General features: G+C 43.1%; 1 protein-coding gene across 6 annotated transcripts in view; it reads right to left on the bottom strand.

Annotated features, from left to right (window-relative positions):
- MFSD10 (major facilitator superfamily domain containing 10) overlaps positions 1-24,335 on the bottom strand; it is a 30,634-nt gene extending 6,299 nt beyond the window's left edge. The window contains exons 1-10 of one of the 6 annotated variants that reach the window (XM_052780627.1): positions 20,774-20,935; positions 20,415-20,560; positions 18,058-18,247; positions 16,785-16,881; positions 11,964-12,067; positions 10,827-10,985; positions 8,824-9,012; positions 4,271-4,379; positions 3,137-3,248; positions 1,645-1,753 (exon numbers count right to left, since the gene is read on the bottom strand). In XM_052780627.1, coding sequence (XP_052636587.1) covers positions 1,645-1,753; positions 3,137-3,248; positions 4,271-4,379; positions 8,824-9,012; positions 10,827-10,985; positions 11,964-12,067; positions 16,785-16,881; positions 18,058-18,228 — 1,050 coding nt within the window. In that variant the 5' untranslated portion in view covers positions 18,229-18,247; positions 20,415-20,560; positions 20,774-20,935. Of the gene's footprint in view, positions 1-1,644; positions 1,754-3,136; positions 3,249-4,270; positions 4,380-8,823; positions 9,013-10,826; positions 10,986-11,963; positions 12,068-16,784; positions 16,882-18,057; positions 18,248-19,873; positions 20,156-20,414; positions 20,714-20,773; positions 20,936-24,314 lie in introns of those variants that run through there. The other 5 variants (XR_008234181.1, XM_052780629.1, XM_052780626.1 and 2 more) reach the window with 5 other exon arrangements.
- Positions 24,336-24,481: the final 146 nt, after the last annotated feature.

Below are 24,481 nucleotides of genomic sequence, written 5' to 3'. Positions count from 1 at the left end.
TGCATACAGAGCTCTCGCAGAAAAGACAGATCAGTTGTTAAGATCTGCTGCGTGTTTCATAAAAGAGGGTATTCACTCCTGCCAAATGTCTCATTTTGAAGATTTGGTTATAAATGAGCTACTGTAATCACTGTGCTAAGAGAGGCCACATTTGCCATGTGACCCAGATTCACAAATTGCCAGAATAATTTCAGCAAAAGAGGGAACTCCCACAAAAGCCACTCAAGCCACATACATCCACGGAAAGAGTGCCCCTCGGCCAGCGGGTTTCTGCATAGTGCACATGGGTGTTTGAGAAGCGATCAGCCCAGACCAACTAAACTAAGTGTTTAAAGGTAACTACAGTTAGTAGTTAGTGCAGGCAAGAGGACGGAGTACAAAAATTAGGGGGCCTCTACTACTACTGATAAAATCAAAGAGCTGCTTGAACTTTGAGTGAACTATCCTAATTAACATAGTAAAAACCCCGCCCTCGGGAAGGGAAAGCCCCTGACCAACAGAAGCCCCCTCCTCCCGGAATACTGCAGTAAAAGAGGAGGACTGTGACTAAGTGGAGCTGAGGCTGGTGAGAACCAAAAGAAGCAAGGGTGACGGAGCGAAACCGTGAAAGTACCGATCGCTGTTGCGTGGGGTGTGTACACGTCTTCCGCTTGTTAACCAAGGGGTGCTAGGTTTGTGGAGTCACCACCTGGCACCCATCGCTGTGCAGACACGAAATAAACAAGTATCTCAGCTCTGTGTGCAATCAGCTCTTCGCACACCGGGTGTGCATGCTGCCACTGTTGAAATCACACTAGCCTCAAAATAACGTATAATAAAATTGATGGAGGCTTTAACAGTCCATAGCATACCTACTACCAAGCAGCCAACAAAAAAAGTTCAGGAATGCTTGAAACCTGCTTTTTCTAGTTCCACGCACAAACGTAAGTGACAAGACATGTCTACTTGTTCCACAGCTGTGTAAGCTGCAGGGAACTGCTCCCTGTCATCCCAGTGCAGCAGCAGCAGCATCTCTATGAAGAAAGAGGCAAGCAAAACAAAGAAACGCAACACTTTCGTCAGTGAAACTTCAGTCGGAACATTGGTACATGCTGTTGTTACATGTACTGCTGATGACCACAAATCGAAGATTGGAGGAAGAATCTATTTCCCCCTGCCCACCAGTGAAATATACTCTAGGGAAAGCCTGTCAAGCACAGAGATGGCCAGACTGATGATGTCGCTGAAAATTTGCCAGAAAAGGAGTCAGAGATCAGCTCTGAAGCAGCTTTAGTAGTTTCAATGTCTGCACTGCAAGAGAAATCACTGAAACAAAGCAAAACCTTCACAGTGCTTCACCTAGCTTGCACAGACAGACACTCTGTTCTCATTCCCTACTGCAGTTATATATGAAGAACTCAAAGTTTCAATAATATCATAGCTGATATGGTAAGAAATGGCTCTAATGTTCCAAAGTTTAGTTAGACTGGTAAGTGCCCAACAACCAGGGTCTTGAGAATTCATTTGGCTGGATTAATGAGGCACAAATTTCTTTTGATTTGACAAGTACAGTTACAGCCGCCAACTACCTTTTGTTGCACTTTAGACTGAAAATTAACATAGCAGATTTGTGGGGGAAAAGAAAAAAAAGTATTATTTTTTTACCTTTTTTACAGCTCTGATTTCATTTCCTGGCTTGATGCGGCGAGCATAGCCTCCCTGGATCACAGCCATTGTTATTCCAATAAAGAAAAACATCTTGCCCTGGTGCATGCTAGAAGGGAGGCAAAAAACTCAGATTATGGAGTCACGCACAGAGCATTCCACCCTGGGATTCACAGGTCAAGTGTAGACCCTTTCCTGGACAAGTGAGAGAAAATGCTTTTTGGTGCTCGCATGAGCAGCACGAAGTTCTTAATATGTTGACATTAGTTTCCATGGCAGGCAGACAGCAAGAAGATAAACCTCTGAGGTCTTACGTAGAGATGGGACAGCTGCTGGCAAATGCTGCAATCATCTCTAGGCTGCTATGATGTAGTTTAGTTGTTTCTAGGGTGGCCCACAAAGAGTCAACACATTAATTACCCTGTGCCCTGGAAGTCTGTGCCATATGCACAGGAGTTGTTGGTTTCCAAGAAACAAGTGTTTTGCTTTCTCACAACCATTGCCACCACTCATGCAGAGTTTGATTAAGGTCACCAAGGCACAACATGGGCAGTGGCATGGTGGTGATCATGTATTGCACCAGGAAGCTTGCAACATTATTCCCTCTGCCCTTAAATATTGCTTCAAATTTCTCTTTCGTCTCTCTTACCTACTAAACTATGTGGACATTCTCAACTAAAACTTCTCACCTCCATAACAAGCTTGCTTGTCACACAGCCTGTACTGTTAGCATGAAGTTGTGTATCTACTACATGGTCATCCTGAAAGGACTGTGCAGAAGCAAGCTTAATACACTAGAAAACCTTTCCTTGATGCACACACATTAGTTAAGCCACAAACTGTAATGAAAGACAGACAAGGAAAGATGAGACAAACCTCTGAGAATTACTCAAAGGAAAGGACACACATAAGGAATCAAGCTGCAAGATCATGTTCCTGGCTGGAAATCTTCCTATGAGCTGGCAGGAAAAGTATTTCAAGCTGAGCTGCTGTTAGTGGATTCTGCTCTCTTTCTTCTCTTGTGTTTGACTAAAGGCAATGAAACTCTATGATGTAATGACTGTACACCATATGCAATGCAGAACTCTGATGAGCAAATGTAATCACATAGCTATCTTTCCATCCTTAGCCTTTTTTGAACTTCAAGATTTGTCCTCATACTGAAGAACTCTTCGGGGCAAGAAGAGAACAGCTTTTATTATAATCAATACAACTAGCCCAGCTATACATATTTCAGGAGCTTTAATTTAATCTTGTGTTGATTTTTCTCTAGTATTAGAAGTTGTAGAATGAGTATTTCCTTTCATGATAAACAGTGTGCCCATATTTTCAAAATTCTTCCCACAAAGCCCAAGTATCACTGAACGCAGTGGTTGCTTTCTGAGTGTTTTTACTAACCTCATAAAGCCTCTCTTGAAAACAAATGAAGAGACCTCAAATCAAGATTTTGGAAAATAACCTAGACAAAATATACAACATTTATCTTCTATACCTGCTGAACTGGAATCTCTGGTGAGTGAGAAAACTCAGCGTATACTCCAAGCCGGAAAACAGGAAGAGGTACAGGAAATAAGCCAGGCCCAAGATTTTGAGATTCTGAAGATCTAAACAAACAAAAAACCAAACAAACACCAAGGGGGGGGGGGGGGGGGGAAGAGAGAGAGAGAGAAACACGGTGGTGTTTTTCAGGCATAGCTTGAGAATGTAACAACAATAGTAGAGCAACATTGATCAACTATACAGGGAAAAGTTCCCACCTCAGATGCTCATTTTAAATATCCATACAAGACAATGCCACAAAATGACTTCTGCCCACTACCTCCCTTCTTATGAGGGAAGGAGAGCCAAACAGACTAATCTCTCTATGGGTCACCCTGGTCTCACTCACCCAGTCCAGCCCCTCTGCCTCACACTCACACCCCCACCTATATGGGGAATTATTTATTTTAATCAATACCTGTACCCACCTAATACCTTGACGCTGCTCTCAGGATGATACTGGCTAAAGCACAGTATCCCTTTTTGCAAGCTACAAATGGTCTGTGACATATTACCTTACTTATTCTTCTGCCAATGCAGGGTTTAACAGGTTTTCTCCAAAGTGGCAAATACTACTCTATTCCTGATGCAGCAGCAAGGAGGACTGAATGATATGTTGGTGTAGCTGCCAAACACTGATTTATTTTCTACAGCTTAAATAATTTAATATATAGAAATGGCCAGCTCAAATCCTACAACTCCAAGCCCTGAATTGAGAAATAAAATTTCAGTCCAAAGTTTCCTGGTTTGCAGCTCAAATAAGCAAACTCACACCTCCCTTACTCATACCTTGATCTATCTTTTAAAATCACTTTACTTACCCCATGCTGCAGCCAGTGCCTGAAGATAAAGCAAGTAGCAAGTCAGAAATCTTCAAAACACTAATCTCTAAAATCTTATTTTGGGAATAACAGGACCAGCATCCAAGGGAACTTGCAATTCCCTGTTCCTTAGTTTTAAATGAGGTGGGTTTTACATGAGTGAATGGAGTGCTGCTTCTGAAATGGTTTGAGTAAAGTTTTCACTTAGAAACCACCGTCACATACAAAAAGACACACAATATTATAAAAAGCCAGCTAACACTTACTCTCCTTTGAAGGAGATTCCTTTTCTCGGGTGACTGCAGAGAACTGAAATAAAGCCAAAGGACTGAGCAAGTCAACTGCTGCCTGAAATCCAGACGTCACAGAAGAGACCTGATCAGAGAAAGAGAGAGGTTTATTTAAAAACCTGATGTAATAACTACTGCAAGGAATTGACAGTAACAGTCAAATATGCTTATACACCTACACAAATTATCTGAGATGAAACAAGGGAACTGGCATTGGGGTTCGAGTGACCCCCAATAACAGCCCAGACTTTCTGAACACAGAACTAGCTCCAGCACTATAACTAGGAGGTAAAGCACCGATAGCAGCTTTCACTGAAGACAGAAAACAGATTCTCCCCTGGGTTCTTAAAAGCAGAAGAGGGTCATTCTCCAAAGCTTGAAGGTGCCTTTATTTGGTTCGCTTTTTGCATCATCCCTCATGTGCAATGAACATTTACTGGGCAAATAATGGCCTATCTGCCTGCAAGTTCATGGGAAACGGGATTTGCTTGTGTGCTACAGGTCTGAGAACAGTACGTGTAGCACATCAAACAACGGTCTGTTTTGGTAGTGGTTGTTCTTTTAGCTAGCGACACCTCCTGGGGAAGAAAAGGAAAATATCATTTTTAGAGAGATTCCTTGGAGAGATTTTAGAGATTCTGCCCAGATACATTGTGTGGCTTTTTGAAGAGGAAAATCTATTTTGTAGCACTTCTCGTCCTTGTACTCTGTACATCTCAACCTAATTACACATCTCGTGGCACTCTCCCTGCTCTTTATCAACAGAAGCTTAAGAGATGCTTATTCCTTGATCTATAGGGAATTTAATTTTTTTAATTTGTTTATTTTTTATTCTAAGGTATAGAAAATTAAAGAAAATACTAACAAAGAAATAATGTCTAAATTCTTAAGGAAACAATTCCTTTTAAAGTAGTTGAAATTAGACTGTCACTCTACATGACAGTCACAGGAAGAGATAAGACAGACTCAAGAATCCTGAATAATCACACTAAGTATTTGACGTCTTCAAAGAACTGCACAGACTTTATCTGATGAGCTTCCTTCTCTTCCCAGATAGGGAGGCAGAGAGCTATTATCCCCTGAGGGCAGAGACTAAAGGTCAAATTATCAGTGGAACATAATCTCTGTGCATGACCTCAGGATTCATATGCATTGGTTTTAATAAAGCTGTAAACAAATCAACATTCAATATAGTATTAACAGGACCCCTGTCTTGTTTTGACAGTCAGAGCTTCTGAGTATCCAACAGCAGAGCTCTGGAGCACATTAGTCTCACAACAGCAACCAGTTCAATATACCAGGCTGGTTTTGTATAAAGCCATAAAGCTGCTGATCCGCATAGAGCAAACTGGGTGATTTATTTCCCCTTCCACTGCATGTATTGCAGAGAGTAAACAGGCACTCCCAAGAAGAAGTTTCCTCATGCTTTTAAAAGGTCTGTAAGAGGATTTCCTGAAGCTGGCTTGTAGCAATCCTCAGTTCCTGCATTTGTTGGCATGATGGTGTTTGTACTACAGCATAGAGAATCTGGTAACTAGCAACTCTCTTCAAGCATGTTTGCCAGTAATAAAAAAAACCTGTAGTTTGTACCTGTTTTGAATTATTATCCACATCAGACAGGGTGCCAAGCTGCTTTGTACTACAAGGTTGATTTTAGTTTGGTCCGGAGGATATACATTATATATGTATATGTTTAAAATTTTAAGTGTTTTATGAAACATATATATCTATTAGTTTTTTTTTAATACACATGTGTGTGCGCATGTAAATTTCTTTTAATGTCTCCTATCTTTGCCCTAGAAGCAGTGGTCTACAAGAGACTTCATCCACTGATCGACAATGAAAACATTGTCCTAAAACTGACAAAAGTGTTTCACCACCCCCAAATAACAAAGTATACACTGCCAATTTCAGTCAATGTCACCAGCTGCATGGAGTTTAGATTCTTCACAGGTTCAAAATCTGCAACATCTAACTGTATTTAATTTCTATGTTTATAACTTATTACTCCAAAATTGCTCAATTTTACTTCGTAATTACCCCAAAAGTCACCTTGAATGGCAGACATTTTTCACAGTGTCTTTATTTACTCTGTTTTCCTCTAGTGCAGAGAGTCTAAGTAACATGTCTTGAAGGCACAGGCAGTCCAAATCAGGAATACAGCCTGGGCTTTCCAAGCTCCAGCCTTACCCTTCAAATAAGACACTCTTCTGTATGCATAGAGCAAAAGCCTTTTTTTTCCAAGTTTGCTAGTGATGCTGCACAGCCCTACACATAGTCCTTGCATAATTAGCTGGACACCAGAAAAAAAAAAGTTGTAAGACCCTCCAGCTAGGCAGCCCTGCCCATGACTAGCTTAGCTAAAAATTAACTCAAAAGCTCTTAAAGGGGACAGATTCCACTAGAGACCTTTCTATTCCTCCCTTCTCCCAAGCAGGTAACAGCAAGAGGTGTTTTGGCCACCTCATGTAAGACCAGTGTCTCTGACAGGTGAAAGGTACAGGTACTCTTCACCTGATAAACTTGTTGAACAGTTGAAAAAAAGGGGAAGAAAAATAGCAAAAATTCTGTTCTCTTTGGATGAAAACTCATCCTTGCTCTCCCTGTCCCCCTCCACCTTCCCCTTTCTACAAGTTAATTCCAACATGAATGAATGTGAAATACTTGATCTTCTCTCCTGTGAAAAGAGGACTGATAAAGAAACAAGACTATCATCAGAACACAGCATATTTCAAGGAAACAGATGTCTGATCCCACTGGCACATCCTCCTACCGGTTATCATTATAATTTCCCTTCTTTTTACAGCTTTGTCCTTCCAACCCATCCACTGTTATACTCTGGGAGCACCTGCTCCAGCTCAGCAGCCCAGCCAAGTTCCAGAAAGGCAGCCAACATACCTGCCTTTCCTTCATCATCCACAGGCCAAGAAAACTGCTCCCCTCCCACTCAGAAATTGAGAGGAATTACCCAAGAAAAGAGTAAAGCAGCCTAATAGGTGAAATTACAAATACCCTAGAACATATAAATCACATGGGACCACTGCCCAGATGCAGGCTGAAAGGAGACAGCACAAAAGCACTAACACTGATACCAACCCCAAGAAGCTCCAATGCCAGACAAACCACTATCTCATCAGCTATCAAACACTCCGTATTTTGCATGACTGGGACCTGACCCTGAGAGGCAGCTATTAATCCACCTCACGCAATACCCACTGCTGCACAGAGCCCCAAAAAGCAGGGACAGAGCACTCATTTTCTTATCAAAATTCAGTCATGTTGACTAACACAGACTAGCTTATCAGAAGAACTCTCAAGAGAATCATAAACGGGGGAGGGAAGTATTCAGGCATCACACAGTCCTAAAAGGCACTGAAGCCATTTATCCCTCTACAGCAAAGGTGGAATTGTTTATAGAACACAGATTCACTCTACAGCACTTCCCCACGTCAACATGTTGCCACCACCCCAGAACATGCAGTTCTAACCAAGAACAGGACTTTATCCGGAATGTTTAGAAACAGCCAAATAGGAAAGGGGAACAGGTGATGCATGGAAAGGCTGTTAAAAAAAAGAAAAAAAAAATAGCTGTAGTGCTTGGGAAGATAACATGAGCGACCAATTTCATGTGAGACACAACCTGCTGGGAAACACTCAGGGAAGGTCTAAAGTTTTGCCCCAGCAGAAGCATTGCAGACAAAAGTTTCCTGAACAATTCCCACTGTCAAATGGGTTTGGCTATCCATAGACCAAGCATGCTTCAACGGCTGAGGGCTGCTTAGAAACAAGGGATGATAGGAAAGATCCAATCCAGCTGAAAGCCCCAAACTGAGTGCTTCACCCAGATACCTACGGCTGAATTCAGTGTCTCCCACACTTCCAAAGGAGACTGCTCCATGAGACTTTTAAATCAGATATATCTTGGACAGTGTCCGATCACTTAAAATTAAATCATAATGTTAATAAATGTTTGGCCCCACAAATCCAAACAGTCACTGAGTTTTAGCAAATGTAGATATTTTCTACCTGTGGAAGACAACACAGCTCAGAGATAACAGTCATTTGCTACTTGAGTGTTCAAAATAATCAAGCAAAGACAAGATAATAGTTAAGAAAATTTCTAACATACTGGCTAAATGAAAGAAAATCCAGTCTCTGATGTGTTTACTTTTATGATTAGCTGAAATTCATCCCGAGGGAGTCATTGTGATCACAGTTTAAAATTCAACCTCTTCCTCCTAAGGTCCCATTAATTTTTTAGAAATTTAAACCTAACACACCAAAACCAGCAATTAAGCAGACATGTTAACTATAAAGAATTTCTCATATTACACTGGGCTAAGAGGTAGGACCATCATCCAACCACTTTGACACTAGTCTGAATAATAATATTAAGTCCTAGTCCCAGGAATGAGCTAAATTCGTGAGATACTGACTCAGCCCCTTCTTCATGGTTTCCAGTATTTCAACAGTTCTCAAATCCTGTTTTTCACAAGAAACACAGATCTTCAGATTGATAGTCCATTTACCCGTTTTTCTTTGGGAAGTGTCTCCGGAAGTAGGAAGAAGATGAAAATTAAATCAGCCACAGCAAACATGAGTGCTAACAATGCTGAACGAAGATAGAATACTTCTCCTTTCTCTGTCTCCATGGCTAGGTAAGCTCCGATCATGGGACCCAGGGTAAAACCAAGGGAGAAAGCAATGCCAATCATTGCCTGCAGTGATACAATGAACAGAGACATGTGGTTTTAGACACCAGTTTGTTCAGGTAGCTCAGTTCTAAAACAATTCGGATTTCCTGGCATTTATCTTAAAGAAATGCAACCACCCTGAGGATATACAGAGTACACAGCAATGACAGTTAAATGTGAAAAAACTGTTCTTTCCAAATAACTGATTTTATTTTCTGTCTAGTCAGGAAAGTGGCAGGAACAAACTGCAACATGGTTATAATTGAAAGGAAGGTGGGAAGGGAAATAATGATTCTCACCTCAGGGACTGCTCAGCCAGCAGATCCTTCCGCCATAGGATAAACTTTTGTAGTGTAGAACTGGAGAAGGGAGGACAGCACCATGGTAGGAATTCATAATGATGTCTATAGCTTCTAAAAAGCTTTGGCAATTTCTGTATTTAGGAATTTATGTCTCATGGAGAAAACAGGCTGAGGGGCGTCCCAGAACAATCTGAATTTAGTGCAAGTACTAAATAGGATTGATGAACTCACTATGAAACCAGTATATAGGAAAAGGGGTAGAATCTGTACACTCTGGGTGGGAGCTTAAAAAAGCACTGATTTGAGTCATCAGCCTCAGTGAGATTGCTTAAGAATACAACAGTGCAGGATCTGGCTCATTTTCTTTAAGAGACATTCAGAGATGTATACTTGCATATACAGGACCCAAACATGACATCCCAGGACACAATACTCCTGCTTTCCTGAGTCTATTTAACTATACCTACAGTACTAAATTAACAAGGCCAGGGCACACTCAGGTGTCACCTCACAGTCTCCAGTGTTGTTTCAGCCCGCCCAGCTAGCGCTCTCCCAACCAATGCCCCATCACAGTTTGTGAATAGCATCAGTCAGACGCTATTCTCTTCCCAGAAAGCAGAATTAACATGCCTATTCTGCTCTGAAAAAGAAGAGAGTATAGCCATATGGATGTGAGCCATGCTGTACTAAGTGACTTGCTCTCATGACTTGCTCTCAGACCCTAAAAATAGGCCCTGACCCATTTTATTTACTAGTGCTGTATAGCTCTCCCTCTCCATACATAAAAATACACTTTGGCTTACCAGGACTATAATAAATTGATTGGAAAATTCATTAGCTATTGCTGTGAAATCTAAAGCTTTCCCCGCCTAAGAAGCAGCTGTCTCGCATAGTGGCTTGTAACAATCTGTTAAGAGAAGTTTGGACCCCCAAGGTTTTTATAAGATGAAAGATCTAACTGGCAATTCACAGGCAAAGTTCAGCCTGCAGGGTGTTTCCATCTGGTCCACTGCCTTCTGGAAGAGGACAAGGCAGCTGTTCATATTACTTGCTGCTCAGTCAGTCAAATGCCACATCCTTTACCCACTGAGCTCAGATCCTGAAGCCAGTGCAGCATCCAAGGAAGTCAGGACTGTGCAGTGCTGCTGCACTTCCACAGTTTGGGAAGGTGAGAAAAATGGGTTGTCCTATAACTGGCTTCCGGCTACCAAAATTGGGCCATAAGACCTTTCAATTTCTCAGCTATTACAATGAGGATTACAGTTACCAGCAGGAGTAACAGCTGTAACGCTTACACAGGTAGTTTTTCCACCTCTAGGGCATCTGCGTTTCACTTGTAGGTAAAATTCATTGACAAGTAAAGTCTGAGAGCTCACCAGCAAAATGATCTGGCATCCTTCCAGAAGCAGGGTAGTATATAAAGTCATGTTTTCACTTGATCAATGAATACACACCTGAGGAAGACATTCTGAGCACCTGCAATCAATTAAAAGTTACCCAGCAAACCGAAACATATACCCCACATGTGTAACTCACCATGCCCTTGCTCCGTGCTTTTGGAGAGTGTAAGTCAGCAATTATAGCTGTGGAGAGGCTGACATTCCCTTTGCTTATTCCACCTACGATCCTGGAGAGAAGAAAAATGCCAAAAGTCCTAGAAGCAGCCCATAGTGCGTATGATGTTATCAAACCCATCTGCAGAAGCAAGAAAGGGTTCTTTATAAAGCAGAGCAAAGCTGAAATCATTTCTGCATATTTCCCAGCTAAACATTTAATGTTTTTGTTTGTTTGTTTTCAACACCTGCTCCAAAGCTCATATAACAGCAATGTCTGTATATACTGATACTGCACTATGTCCTGGACAGTGATATAAAATAAGAGAAACAAATCCATACAAACTTCATATAAATGTGAGATTACTAATAAAATTAGAAGAGCAAGGAAAGTTCAGAGGGAGCTAAATCAGTCCTGGGCACAAAACCACTTTTGTACATCCTGCTCCACTTGTTTCCAACTTTAAGAGAATTCTGATTTCAAGATAAGAATAATTCACAGTTCCAGCCCTTAAATTGCATAATCAATCATAAGCATCCGTGTTTATTTAATTCACTCTCCACAAGCCTATAGGATAGAGAGATTTGTATATCATTTGCTGCCAAGTTCCTCCATGTATGTACATACTTGCTCTGCGCTGCTTCTGTAATTAGAACCCCATACCAGCAACAAAGAAAAAGTTTTGGAGAATGTTCACGTTCATAAGAAATAACACTGCTATACAGCACTTCCTAACCAACAATTCCCAGGCTCTGTGAAATAGGTCATGAAGTGATCAGCCCTCATGAGTCACTTGGGGAACTAAAACATACAGGGATTAAGTCTAACATTTGTAAACAGAGCATCCGAAGTCGTATTCCCATACACAGGGGAAAGAGATTCTGGAAAACCCCAGAAACAGATAGGTATTTTGGTGCCTTCTATGTACAATTCTGGACCTGGGAACCTCAGCTTAAGCACTTGCATTTGGAAGTGTGGCCAAGTGACTTGGCAAGAAGCAGTCAACAACCAACAGACCTAGAACGTTCAATTTCCCAGTCCTTTGTGCTAACCACAAGACCATAGTGCCTTCAACTGTGTATTGAGATGTCATGACTAAAATTGGTATGAGACACATACCACTGTCATCAAGATGACAGGCCTTCTGCCCAAGCAGTCTGACACAGCACCAGTGAGGGGAGAGGAGAAAAACTGTAGGATGGAAAAGATTGAGCCAATCAGACCTAAAAAAGAAAAATAAAAAAAAAATTACATGTATCATTAGACTTGCTGCCTTCACCTTAGATACAAATACAGCCAACCTGTTCCAGACCTATCACTCCATTACATCCTTTAAAAGCATGCAATTAAATGTAGAACAACAGCTATAAACAGCAGCTTTACTTTGAAACTAAGCCACCCTCTAAACACCGATCTTGCATTGCTACTTAACTGAGGCGGCAAATACAGACAGACCAGAGTAACAGGCATAAATCAGATAATTCACTGGTTACTTCACTGGTGAGAGGCATTTGAAACTCACTGGTTATAATGGAACGCTGATTCACCAATGCTTCCCCAGCTGACTACATACATTTTCTGTTCTTAAAGCAGAGATAATGCAGTCTTCAACAGTCACAATTCTTTTTAGATTTTTTTGGTTGTTTGAACCTGATTCTGTCACACTTAATTAGCTTTTCTTTCCTTCTTACCATGGAAAGAAGGACATAAGCACTGCTGTTAGTGATGCACCCTAAGAGGTAGGAGTGATTCCAACAGACTCCAAGAGTCTTTTGAAATCTGCCTCCAGCTTCTGTGATCTTTAATTCCTCTTCTCTCTTGCCATTTCTAGCTTCACACACTTATTAATTTGCACTACACTCTCAACAAGCAGGCAAAAAAATGCCTTGCTGTCACAGTTTTTCTCTAAAGGAAAAACTGGGTTGTATGTCTCAGATCATTCAGCTACCAAAGCTTTAAAAGGCAGAGGAGGGACCAGAACTCCTGCTCCCATCAACTTTGAGAGAGGCAGAATATTGATACTGAACACCCTGGGGAGAACAGCTGCTTGTGATAACTCAAAAACCTGTGCAAAAAATCTTACAGATTGGTACACTGGCAGTTTATGTTAATGAGAGACAAGTATTCCTCCTTGTTTTTCTAGTACTGTAAAAACACCCAGACATGCCAAACACTTCACAGCCAGGGAGCAGCAAGAGCAGGGCTGTTCCACATGAGGGAAGGAGCCAGGAGCTGAGTGTGACCACAGCACTGGCAGTGCCCCCACTAAGCAGGGCGCAGTCCCACACGACCCGGGTGGGTTGGGCAGAACAGGGTCTCGCTAGCAGGGTCCATTGACAGTCCCAGACAAGGCAAGGGTTATACAGCAGGTCCATCCAGGGAGTCCAGTCAAGACCAGCAGGAGAGAGATCAGAGAAAGGAGTGGAAACAAGACTATGATGTAGGTCCATTCAGGAGATAAGACACCTGCAATGTAGGTCCGAGGTTCATCCAAGAGACAGGGCCAGAGACAGCTCTGGAGACAAGGCTATCCTTATGATATAGCTCAGGCAAGGCCCAGGCCTGAGCCGAAATACAGCTCCTGAATCACTGGGCAGAAAGTGTGTGGGTGAAGGCTGGTCACTGCAACTGAGTATTGGTGCCCTCATGGCCTTGACAAGGGCGGGGAAGGTTTCTGCCCTGAAGAGGTCACAGTCTAAACCAAGATGAAAGAGAACAGAATATATCCTGCACTGGGATAAGCAACAAGATGATCTTGGAAGTATCTTTCCAATCCTGTGCTCCTTGTAGCAGATGAAGGCAATGAAGGAATGAAGGCCACAGGAAGACTGCAGTGGCCTCTGATTAACATCACAAGTACAACGAACCTTTCCACTATAACCTTTTAAGGTGCAATCAGACAAGATGGACTGAGACAGAGCTGACTACAACTAAGATAGCTTGTTCATCTTCCCCTGCTTCTGCAGCCTCAGTCAACTCTCCAGTGAGCTAATTCAACTCAATCTGGCAGGAAACTAATCTGGAAGAAAAGAAAAGAACAAAAAAGTTTTCTGCTGGTTTAGCAAATCAGATGGCTCATTAAGAATAGCTGTCATCAAAGCCAGCAGAAGAGATGGAGTCAAATGAGACAGATACCAGGTTGATTCAGCCACCTTGTCTGCACCCTCACTGCCTGTGGCTGCCAGGTAATTAGTGAACATTCCCACCACTGCTCATTACTCTTCTAAATACTTTTCTTCAATACTTCTCTCCTAGAGAGAAAACAGCAAGGGATACCAGCTTCCTTTCCGAGACAAATAGCATCCATTTTATTTGCACGTTCCCAGTTAGATGCTATATTTTCTTCGAAGGGCAGAAGAGTCAGTTGGACACCTCTGGAAAGAGCCCGGAGATTTTTCCTTCCCCTTGAAAACAACTGAGCCAAGTCAAGGGATACGGCACTCCCAAGAGTACAGGACACAGCAGGCAAAAGGACAGGCAACAAGTTCAACACAACTGTGAACTCCCAGCTCCTTGTTTAAACAGTCTGAGACAGAAGGAAGGAACAAGGAGGAGGCATGCAGTCAGGCCTTAGAGGAGGCAGAAAGCAGTTTCTGAAGGATTAAAGAAAATTGTTTTCTGCCATTTAAAGCCAGTAATCTGACCGAAAATGAGAACTGAAACAACAACATACCTGCAAAGACACTGTGGGAAAGAAGAAAATGGTTTATAAACTTTCTAATGTCTGTTAAACCCCCAAAACTACTTTAAATAGTAAAAATACATTCACACATTCTAACAAAGTTTTAGGTTTTTTTTTTTAGTTTAAAAGCCTTTTGCTTATCTTGGGGGAGACCTCAGCCTCCACTAAAAGGAATAGGTCTAGACATCTCCAATTAAAATTAACCCAGACACCCTCACATCTTCATACTCTGAAATCCCAGTTTCCTCACAACTCTCTAGATCGCAAGGAGCCAAAAGACCACCTGATGCGTAACATGACATATATGCTGCTGGATTTCCTGCACCACTCCTGGTGGAGCTCACCCACACCAGAGCGTCCTAGTGACAGCAAACGTTTCTGGACCCTGAAGTCAGCAGCTCTCCTGCTTTTAATAGGCCTAATGAGATTTAGAAGCAGTGCTGCACTATAGCTGCCCAGGGGGGAGGTGAGACTTGAACTCACAAGCTTCTAACTCCACTGTTTCCTACTGATTGATCTCCAGTCACATGCGGATCAGTTGTTAAGGGAGAGTAATTTCTGTGACTGTGCAGGGTGTAGCACAGCACGCTCCTGCACAGCAGGCTCCTGACCCTCAGCTGGCAGTCTGACAATAAGGAACAGCAGGCCTGTATTTCTGTAGCAATCTGCAGAACAAATTGGGCAAGATCATAGGATAATTCAGGTTAAAAGGGACCTCCCTGGAGGTCACCTACTCCAACCACCTGCTCATAGGGTCAGCTATGAGGTCAGACCAGATTGTTCAGGGTTTCATCCAGTTAGGGTTTGACAGCCTCTAAGGATGGAGACTACAAAACCTCTCTGGGCAACCTGTTCCACTGGCCATCCTCACTGTGAAAAAGTTCTTCCTCATGTCCAGCCTGAACCTCCCTTGCTTCTACTTATGCCTGTTGCCTCTCCTTCTCCCACCATGCACCACAGTGAAATGCCTCACTGTCTTCTTGATAACCTCCCCATAGGTATTGGAAGGGTGCTAATTGCTCCAGGCTGAACAAGCCCAGGCTCCCCAGACCCTCTGTCTTCCTGGCCCTCTGCTGAACTCATTGCAGTTTTGTCCTGGTTTCAGCTGGGATAGAGTTAACTGTCTTTTTAGTAGCTGGTATAGTGCTATGTTTTTGAGTTAGGTATGAGAAGAATGTTGATAACACACTGATGTTTTCAGTTGTTGCTAAGTAATGTTTAGTCTAAAGTCAAGGATTTTTCAGCTTCTGATGCCCAGCCAGCAAGAAGGCTGGAGGGACACAAGAAGTTGGGAGGGGACACAGCCAGGGCACCTGACCCAAACTGGCCAAAGGAATATTCCATACCATGTGATGTCATGCCCAGTACATAAACTGGGGGGAGTGGGGGCGGGGGGGATCACCACCTGGGGACTAACTGGGCGTCGGTCGGCGAGTGGTGAGCAATTGCACTGTGCATCACTCGTATCTTCCAATCCTTTAGTATTGCTATTGTCATTTTAATAGTGTTATCATTATCATTATTAGTTTCTTCTTTTCTGTTCTATTAAGCCGTTCTTATCTCAACCCACGAGTTTTACTTCTTTTCCCAATTCTCTCCCCCATCCCACTGGCTGGGGGGGAAGTGAGCGAGCAGCTGCGTGGTGCTTGGTTGCTGGCTGGGGTTAAACCACAACAAGTTTATGGATGCCTCTCTTGTACTGGGGGGCCAAAACTGGATACAATGCTCTAGATGTGGTCTAACATGTGCTAAGTAGAGGGGGACAATCGCTTCCCTCAATCTACTGGCTCTGCTTCTGTTCATACAGCCAGGTGCTATTGGCGCTTTTGCTGCCTGGGCTGGCTCCTGCTCAGCTTGCTGCTCACCAGGACCCCCAGGGCCTTTACAGCAGAGCTGCTTCTCACCAGTCAGTGCCCAGTCTGTATCACTGCAAGGGACTACTCCTTCCCAGGGGCAGGACTTCACATTTGTCCTTACTGAATTTCATAAGGCTCCTGTGGGCCCATTCCTCCTGCCTGTCTAGGTGTCTCCAAATGACAGAGATGGGGCTGTCCAACTCTTCATTGCTATCAGTGTGATGAAAACAAAATCACTTATAGCCTACTGTGTTATTTAAATCTAAATCTAATAACAGGCAAATATGCTTTTTGTATTTCTTGTCATTTTCCTCATACTTCCTCACATCAACAGTGCAAATAACTTGAAAACACGCTTTGTTTTTTTTGTGGTCTGTTAGCTTGTTTCTCTAATGTCCATACCTCCAAACAAGACACTGTTGTACTTCCGCTCTGGAGGCATCCCAACCATCACTGCAAACCAGTCCACACCACGTTGCAATGACAAATAGAATCCGTCCTGAAAAACAGATAGTTGGGAAATAGAAGCAGGAAGACAGTCACTCTGTTTCATTTCCAAAGACAGCATCAGAGCTTAGTTAGATGACTCCTTCCCTCCTCCTCCCCCCAGGGAAAACCTCTTTGCTGATCAGTTGTCATAGGCTAAAAATAGCTTAAATTGTGAATGCTAACAGGCAGCAGATAATTGGGTGTTTGGGTGGAGGAATGTCTGAATTTGAACTTTTCAAACCATCAGGCCTGCTACTTGCTAAAACTTGAACTAAGCAAAAGTGGAACGTCCTGAATCTTTCGATTAATAAAGCAACATGAGACACACTCTGTCCCTCTGCACATATTAACCATTTAGAATGGGAGAACCAGGGATTTGTAAGTCCAGAAAGAAGAGGTGGTGCAAAAAAGAACAGTTTCTGAAAAGAGGAGGAGGACTTGAAAAGAAGGGGGCCCTGAAAAGAAGGTGAAGATCTTGGGTATAGGAAATACACTGGAAGTGGGGGAAGATCCTGGAGATCAGAGCCCATGGTTAGGGTTAGAGATAAGGATGTAAGAAAGACAAAGCCTATAGCTGCAGTTGGAGTGGGGTAGGAAAGGGACTGTGAGATAGAGGTGTGAGCAGCAAAAATAGTTCTCCCCTGACATCTTCATCTTGTCCAGTAACACTTGAGAATGGTAACTGTGAGCAGCTGCACAGCAGGTAACCAACACAGCTTTCTGCCCTGCGTTCCCAGAGCAGCAGCCAGCTCCCTAAGAATGGAAGTTGAGACCTAGTGAATGTGATGCTGGGGATGGGAGGAAGCAAGTGTGTGAAACACTCAAGTAGGGTAAAAGCTCTCATCTCTTTGGTTCTTAGATAAAACCCAGGATGCAGATACATTGTGGATTGTCGTTTACTCTGTCTCACCAGTGACAGCAGTGTAAGTTAGAAATGCACTGGCAATTACAAGGACTACCCCCTAAGAAGTACCTGAATTTTCCCCAAAACACGTCTCTCATTTTAATGAAAAAGCAAGAGGGAAAGAGTCTTATGCAGGTTCACAAACAAACTCAGTCCATACACCATTTAAATGTGCTGCCTATAGCTATTTGGTTTGCCCCAAGGCAGGGGATTTTCCTTCCATCCTTCCCTAAAGATCTCATACCTAAGATTTTCAGCAGGCTGACTTTCTCTGTTACTTACCTCAGTCTGGCTGTAATAATCAAGGATGGAAGGAAACAGTGGCAAGATGAGAGCGAATCCCAACAAGTCAATGAACAGTGCCAGGAAGACAACTGTAATAACACGACTACAGTTCTGTTCTTGCTTGTCATTTATGGAGCTGCTGCTGCTTTCTCTCTCTCGCAGGGCCATGTTCCCAGGTGCTCTGCTTCTGGAAAATTACATTTATATCCGGTCAACAGGAAGCATTTTGCAGGACTTTCATAACAGTATCTTGCTGATTCATTCTCACTTTCTACAGACTTCACACACAAAAAAAAAGCTACCTGGTGTTCAAGGGAACAGGAACCTCAACTCTCTAGTCTTGGTTATTAGCTCAGCATCAAGTTTGCTGGCATCAAGAACAGACTACAATGGCAATAAGATAACTCTATTATAGGAGCATCCCAAATAAAACACAGAACTAAGGAGCATTTAAAGTTTGTTAACATGTGAGCAATGCTATACAACTTTCCCAAATGTTTTCAACTCAGCATTGTTTTGAATATCCCCATTCAGGTAACTAATAGATTATTTATGCCTTCAGGATTATTTATGCCTTCAGTGTATACTAGAAATTACTAAAGCAATAACAATTTAAAAAAAAAAAAAGGTAGACTTCCTAAATATTGCAGGAATGCTGTCTTCAAGATAAACCCTGGAGAACAACAGCAACTCAAGAAACAGCACAATAAAATTTTGAAACTTTAAATTTTTTTTTCTTTCTCTGGATGACTGCCATTGATAGGTTATATGAGTTTGCATCAAATGATTAAAGAGCATTTTAGTTTGTCAGAAATATCAGAACTATCAAATTTCTTTGATAATACCCCAAAACTGTCTTAAAGACCTAAACAAGAATGCAGACCATACCCTGATCAGTATTTAACAAATTAAGAAATCAGTCCGTATTCCGAAAAAAACTCAGTTTCAACAGATACCAAAATTAAGGAGTAATACACAAACCATGAGACTGCAAACTTCGGATTTCTAAAACATTACCGTGTATCTCAGTCATAAAACAATCAAATTTGCAGTCCCTTTCACTGAAAAAATCCCTGAACATTTGTTGCACTAAAAGAGTAAAAAAGGAGACAATTTCATCCAACATAGCCAATCAATACCAAAATATCCATTGACATTGATAAGCCAGGATTGAAAACACTGAGCAATTCTTCATACAAATTCTATTCCAGACAAGACATACCATATTACATACACAAGGCCCTTGTGCATATAACATCATATTACACTAACTGAAGATCATAACTTTGTTATGCTCAGCAATAAATATTATTGTGACATTTCTTTACGTGTGGATTCAGTTTCCTAGCGCTTAAGCAATATTAAAGGTCAAATGCCATGAGCTAAACATGGAAAGGGGCCACCTGCAATCCACTTCTTAAACTCTTGGCATAACGCTCTTAAATCTGCTAGTAAATAGAGCAGTTTGGTTATGTTCAGGATCCTTTTATTTAAAATGGTAAGTCACCACCACTACAAATATTTAGCATTATGTATTTACTCAAATGATATAAGAGCATCTGGAGCCAAAACAACCATTCCTTTAGACAAATTGCCCTGGCCCTAGATCCATCCAGCCAACAATTGAAGGATGGGTTCATTCTGGCAGATTCTGCCTTGTTTTTCCTCACAACTTGTTTATTCATCCACTGAATTGTATGATCAAGCTGAACTTTATTCCAGGGTTCTTTACACAGGGTAACATCCTTTACACCTCACCTTCACAGCCATTTCAGCTAGCGTGCGGCTTGAACCTATTGATGCTAGCACTGACCTTTCATTCAGCTCCAGTTTCGGCTACGTGGTTGCAATTTCCCTTACGCAACGTCCCAAGGTACTACGCGTTTCTGCCTTTGTGCTCCACCAGTTTTGTTGTTCAAACCTCTCCGTATTTTTTGCTAGGCAGGAAACCACCAAACATTTTATAGACCCTGGCATCCCGTCAGCAAAAACAAAACGCTTCACCTCTACCATGACATTCGATTTCTGTGAGACACGTCTGAAGAGGGGGGAGGATTTTCAGCTTAGGGAAGTTGTTTCGCTGGACACTCGTGGCCCTGACAGTGGCTCTGCCTCGGCTCTCCCCAGCCGTCCCCTCAGGACTCCCCGTCTGTGCCTCATCGCTTCTGCCTTCCCCCCCGGCCGGCAGGGCCGCCGTTCCACGTCGCGCCTCTCAGGAAGGGATCGGCCGCGAAGCTGGCCCTGCCCTAACGCACGAACAGAGATTTGTCATCTGCCAGCAGGAAGAATTTCATCCTTCTGGTGTTTTCTTACCACCCCTTCCCCTCTCTGAAATCTGCTAGGCCCGGCTTTACCTGCTACGCCTTGGGAAGGGGCTCCTCTGACTCTTTAACAAAGTCCTGATTCAGGTCAAGAGCAGGAGTTTCAATCGGGGGGGGACGGGGGGACACCGGCAACTCCCCAGAGAGGCCAAAGCCCCGGGCACACGAAAGGGACGGCCCTGGAGAGAGGTGCTGTCCGCGGCGAGGACTCGCCGTGTCCGTCCGTCCCCCCCCCGCCCCCAGCAAGGCACCCTCCGCCGCCGCCTGGGCTGAGCCCCCAGGGACCCGCAGCCCCACCGAGGCCAGCCGTGCCCGGCCCAGACCCACTCCTCCGGCCGCCCGCCCGCCCTCCCACGCCGCCGGCAGAGCCTGCTCCGCTCCGGGCCACCTACCGCTCCTCAGGGGGGCTGGGCCCGCAGGGTGCGCGGGCGGGTCCCCTCCGCCTGCCAAGAGCCCTCCCTTGGGGATGCTGCGGGCGGGCGGCGGCGGCTCCTCCCCGGCCCTCCGCGGCGCCCCGGCGGCCTTCCTCTTCCGGCCGGGGATGGAGCCGCTCCCGCGGCCCCCGCACCGGCCGCCGCCGGGCCGCCGCCGTTCCCCTCACACGGCGGGCGGGCTCCCCTCAGCGCGGCGGGAAGCCGCCGCTGCTCGGGGCTGACGGAGCGGGGAGGCAGGGCCCGGCGGCCGAGAGGGACTCAAAAGGCAGAGTGAGGGAAGTGCCTTGTCGAGACACCCCCGGTCCTCCTCAGTTAACGGTTTTAACAATGTAAGTGGGCTTCCCGTACCTCAAACCACAGCCGTTCCTTCGTGCGCTGAAGATTTTTTTAGTGAAAACACACGTGTTCCGAGAAGAAAGGGGTGTTCGTTCGTTGGTTGCTACATGGCCACGTTACAGCAGCAGTTAGCTGTGGTTTTGATAAATGGAAATTTCCTTGTATCTGACAAACAAAAAAAGGTAGTTGCAGAAGACGTAACCCTGTTCCTAAAACAAACTGCTCCCTTAAAACACTTGTGGGTTTTAGCACAGAGAACATGAATAGGTTTGATATTGATAGCACCATCTGGCATTGTTCTCTTGTCCAGCCGTGTCTAGTCTCCAGGCTGCCCGGTTAAAATGTGAGTATATGGTTACAAGCGGACTAATCGCATGCACCTTCATAGTCTTAAATACATAAGGATCTGCCAACAAAGTGTTTAAAGCAAATTAATACAGTTGTTGAAAGGACTTCTGCTTCCCTTCAAGGTAACACAGTCCCATGGGTGGTGTGGATTTACAGTTACTAGCACTGATGAGGACCTTTCACTCAACAGTGACATCTCTTGTCATGGATTCCCCAACCGATTAGATTTGGAGGAGCTTATCTAAGCATAACATCAGGATTAACGTGCCAGATCAAATAGCGAGCTGCTACTCTCATGTTTACCTAAGCATTTTATGTACTCAGTGTGGTGTGAGAAAACGAATGTGGTAGATATGGTACATACGCTGAAAACCAAACGATTACGCAAGGTTCGCTGCTGACTTGGAGGCCAACTTCTGCTTTAAGGTGCTCCAGAGTAAGCATGAATAATCATTTATTTAATGTCTGGAAAATACATGTAGATATATTCTTCTGGCTCTGGATCATTGTATGTAACTGACCAGGCACCATCTGAATTCAGATGTGTTTAAAAAAAAAAAAAAAAAAAATCCAGCTCTTCCTGTTCTTAAACCTACCAACCTAAAGCTTTTGCAGATCACTGAGCCCAGTTATTACTGCAGTCAACCATGTCATACAACCTTGCATGTAAACACAGCATGCTGTTTCTAGAACCAGATAGGTCATTGCCCACCCTGTCCCAGTGGAAGGCCAGTCCAAAACCTTGCAGGTCTGATAGATAATAAATTATTATGAGGGAACTGAGGTTGTTTAATCTGGAGAAAAGGAGGCTGAGGGGAGACGTTATTGCGCTCTCAAATTATCTGAAAGGAGGTTGTAGTGAGGTGGGTGCTGGTCTCCTCTCCCAAGTGACAGGACAAGAGGAAACAGCCTCAAGTTGCACCATGGGAGGTTGAGATTGGATATTAAGAAAAATTTCTTGACTGAAAGGGTTATCAAGCATTGGAACAGGCTGCCCAGCAAAGTGGTTGAGTCACCATCCCTGGAGGTATTTAAAAGATGTGTAGATGTGGTGCTTAGGGACATGGTTTAGTGGTGGGCTTAGCAGTGCTAGGTTAACAGTTGGACATGATGATCTTAAAGGCTTTTTCCAACCTAAATGATTCTATGAAATTTGGGGTTTAGACTACATTTATTAACATTGATTTTTTTCTTATGTCAGTCTTGGTTTTTTACTCAAGCAATGCCTCTTCCACTCTGGCTTCTACTTACCTGATTATCACTAAAGAGCAATAGTATTAACCCAAACATTAGTATTTTAAAGGATTTAATGCCATACAGGGTCTTCATCTTAGTATTTTTCACTCAGCCAGTGTTCAGGCTGCATAGAAAATTTTAGTTATCCACTCCGGACCTAATTTATTGAAAAAAAAACCCCAAACACCAACACCAACAAAAACCAAACCAAACCAAACAAACCCTTACAAATAACCAGTCATTTTAACTACGCAAGGTGGCACAGCTAATACTTTTAGGACTGAGAATGTACCTGTTTAGCTTAGGTGATAAACTCGGAGACCAAAAGGAGCACGTTTGTAGGATGGTTTTGGCCCCCTGAATATATAACACCTCACAGACTCAGAGTTATGAAAAGCAGCTCCACCAGTTCCTATGGCCAAAGAGGCTGCAGTACCGGAGACACTAGCCTCTGCCCAACAGAGCTCCATTTTTGCTTCACAATAAACTCTACGTGCTGAGCTCAGGAACAGCCTCAGTACCTCCATATAGCAGAAGCTGAAGGCAAAAAGCAATGGCTTACACAGAATATGGTTACACCACAGTAGATGGTAACTTCTGCAAGGCACAACTGAGAATATCAAACTGCATACCCACTTTCAGCTGACAACTGAACTAATGAGGAAGCTTTTCATGCTGTCATAAATAAGGTAATTTATGCAATATCTAGCTGAACAGTTTTATTCTCACTCTATTATTTACAGTATTTGTATTCAGGGTAGAGGGGGCATGGTTAATGGTTGGACTTGATGATCTTGAAGGTCTTTTCCAACCGAAATGATTCTATGATTCTATGATTCTATGATTCTCTGGACAGCTGATGTTGACAGATAAATTACCTGAACTAAAGGCAAAATGGTAATTTTCCTTTTTTTGTGTCTGATGATTGTAGTTACTGAATAGTTTCTTTTTTTGCCTAATTAACAGCAGATTTATAGTTGATAACAGATGTGTCAAAAGGCCTGTTATGACAATTCCTGGTTTAAGAGCAACACAGAGACAAGAGAATAATTTGTGAATGTGATTGTGTTTAAGAAACTCTGTGAGAAAGGGTTTGCTCAAGCTTGTCCAAGCCCTTTGTAGTCCAAATGACCAGACCTTCCTACCACCTTCTACGACATCAGAGCACCACCACCACCTAGTTACTGCAGTACCTACACAATGACAAAACTATCGGACGATATTGATTATTAAGCTGAGGCAGGACTAGGTAGTCCTGTTTTCCTAGTAATGTAAAATACTACATGTTAAGCATCACCATTAGTCCCAGGTTTATAATACTAAATCTGATTTTAAATATTGACAGTATGATTTGTAAAAGTGCATGCAGTGATTTTCATTCAGCATGATTTCAAAAACAACTACTTTCAGTCTGGCATTCCAAAACAGTCATGTAAGTTTATCAACTGAAGTCTCCCTGTCCTTTATCTTTGTTCATCAGCATCGCAAGACATCCATGTTCATTGTCTTGTTCCAAAAAATGTCCTTTCCCACAAACACTATCAACCCACCTTACTTGTGTCTCTCTGCTGTTTCTTACCTCCCTTACTGAGGAATAACAAGCAGCTGCAAGTGGTATCAAGAATCACTGCCCCAGGATCAAAGTGCAGCTGTCAGCCTCTCTGTGGTTCTAATACCCTGCTGGATAAATCCTCTATTCTTCCAACAGCAAGTAGCTTCAAAGTCAGATAAATAATAATACTTTTT

This window comes from Harpia harpyja, chromosome 2 (genome assembly GCF_026419915.1).
Source record: "Harpia harpyja isolate bHarHar1 chromosome 2, bHarHar1 primary haplotype, whole genome shotgun sequence".
Taxonomy (NCBI): Eukaryota; Metazoa; Chordata; class Aves; order Accipitriformes; family Accipitridae; genus Harpia; species Harpia harpyja.
Note: the sequence above shows the minus strand (reverse complement) of the source record. Positions and strands in the feature narration are given on the sequence as shown.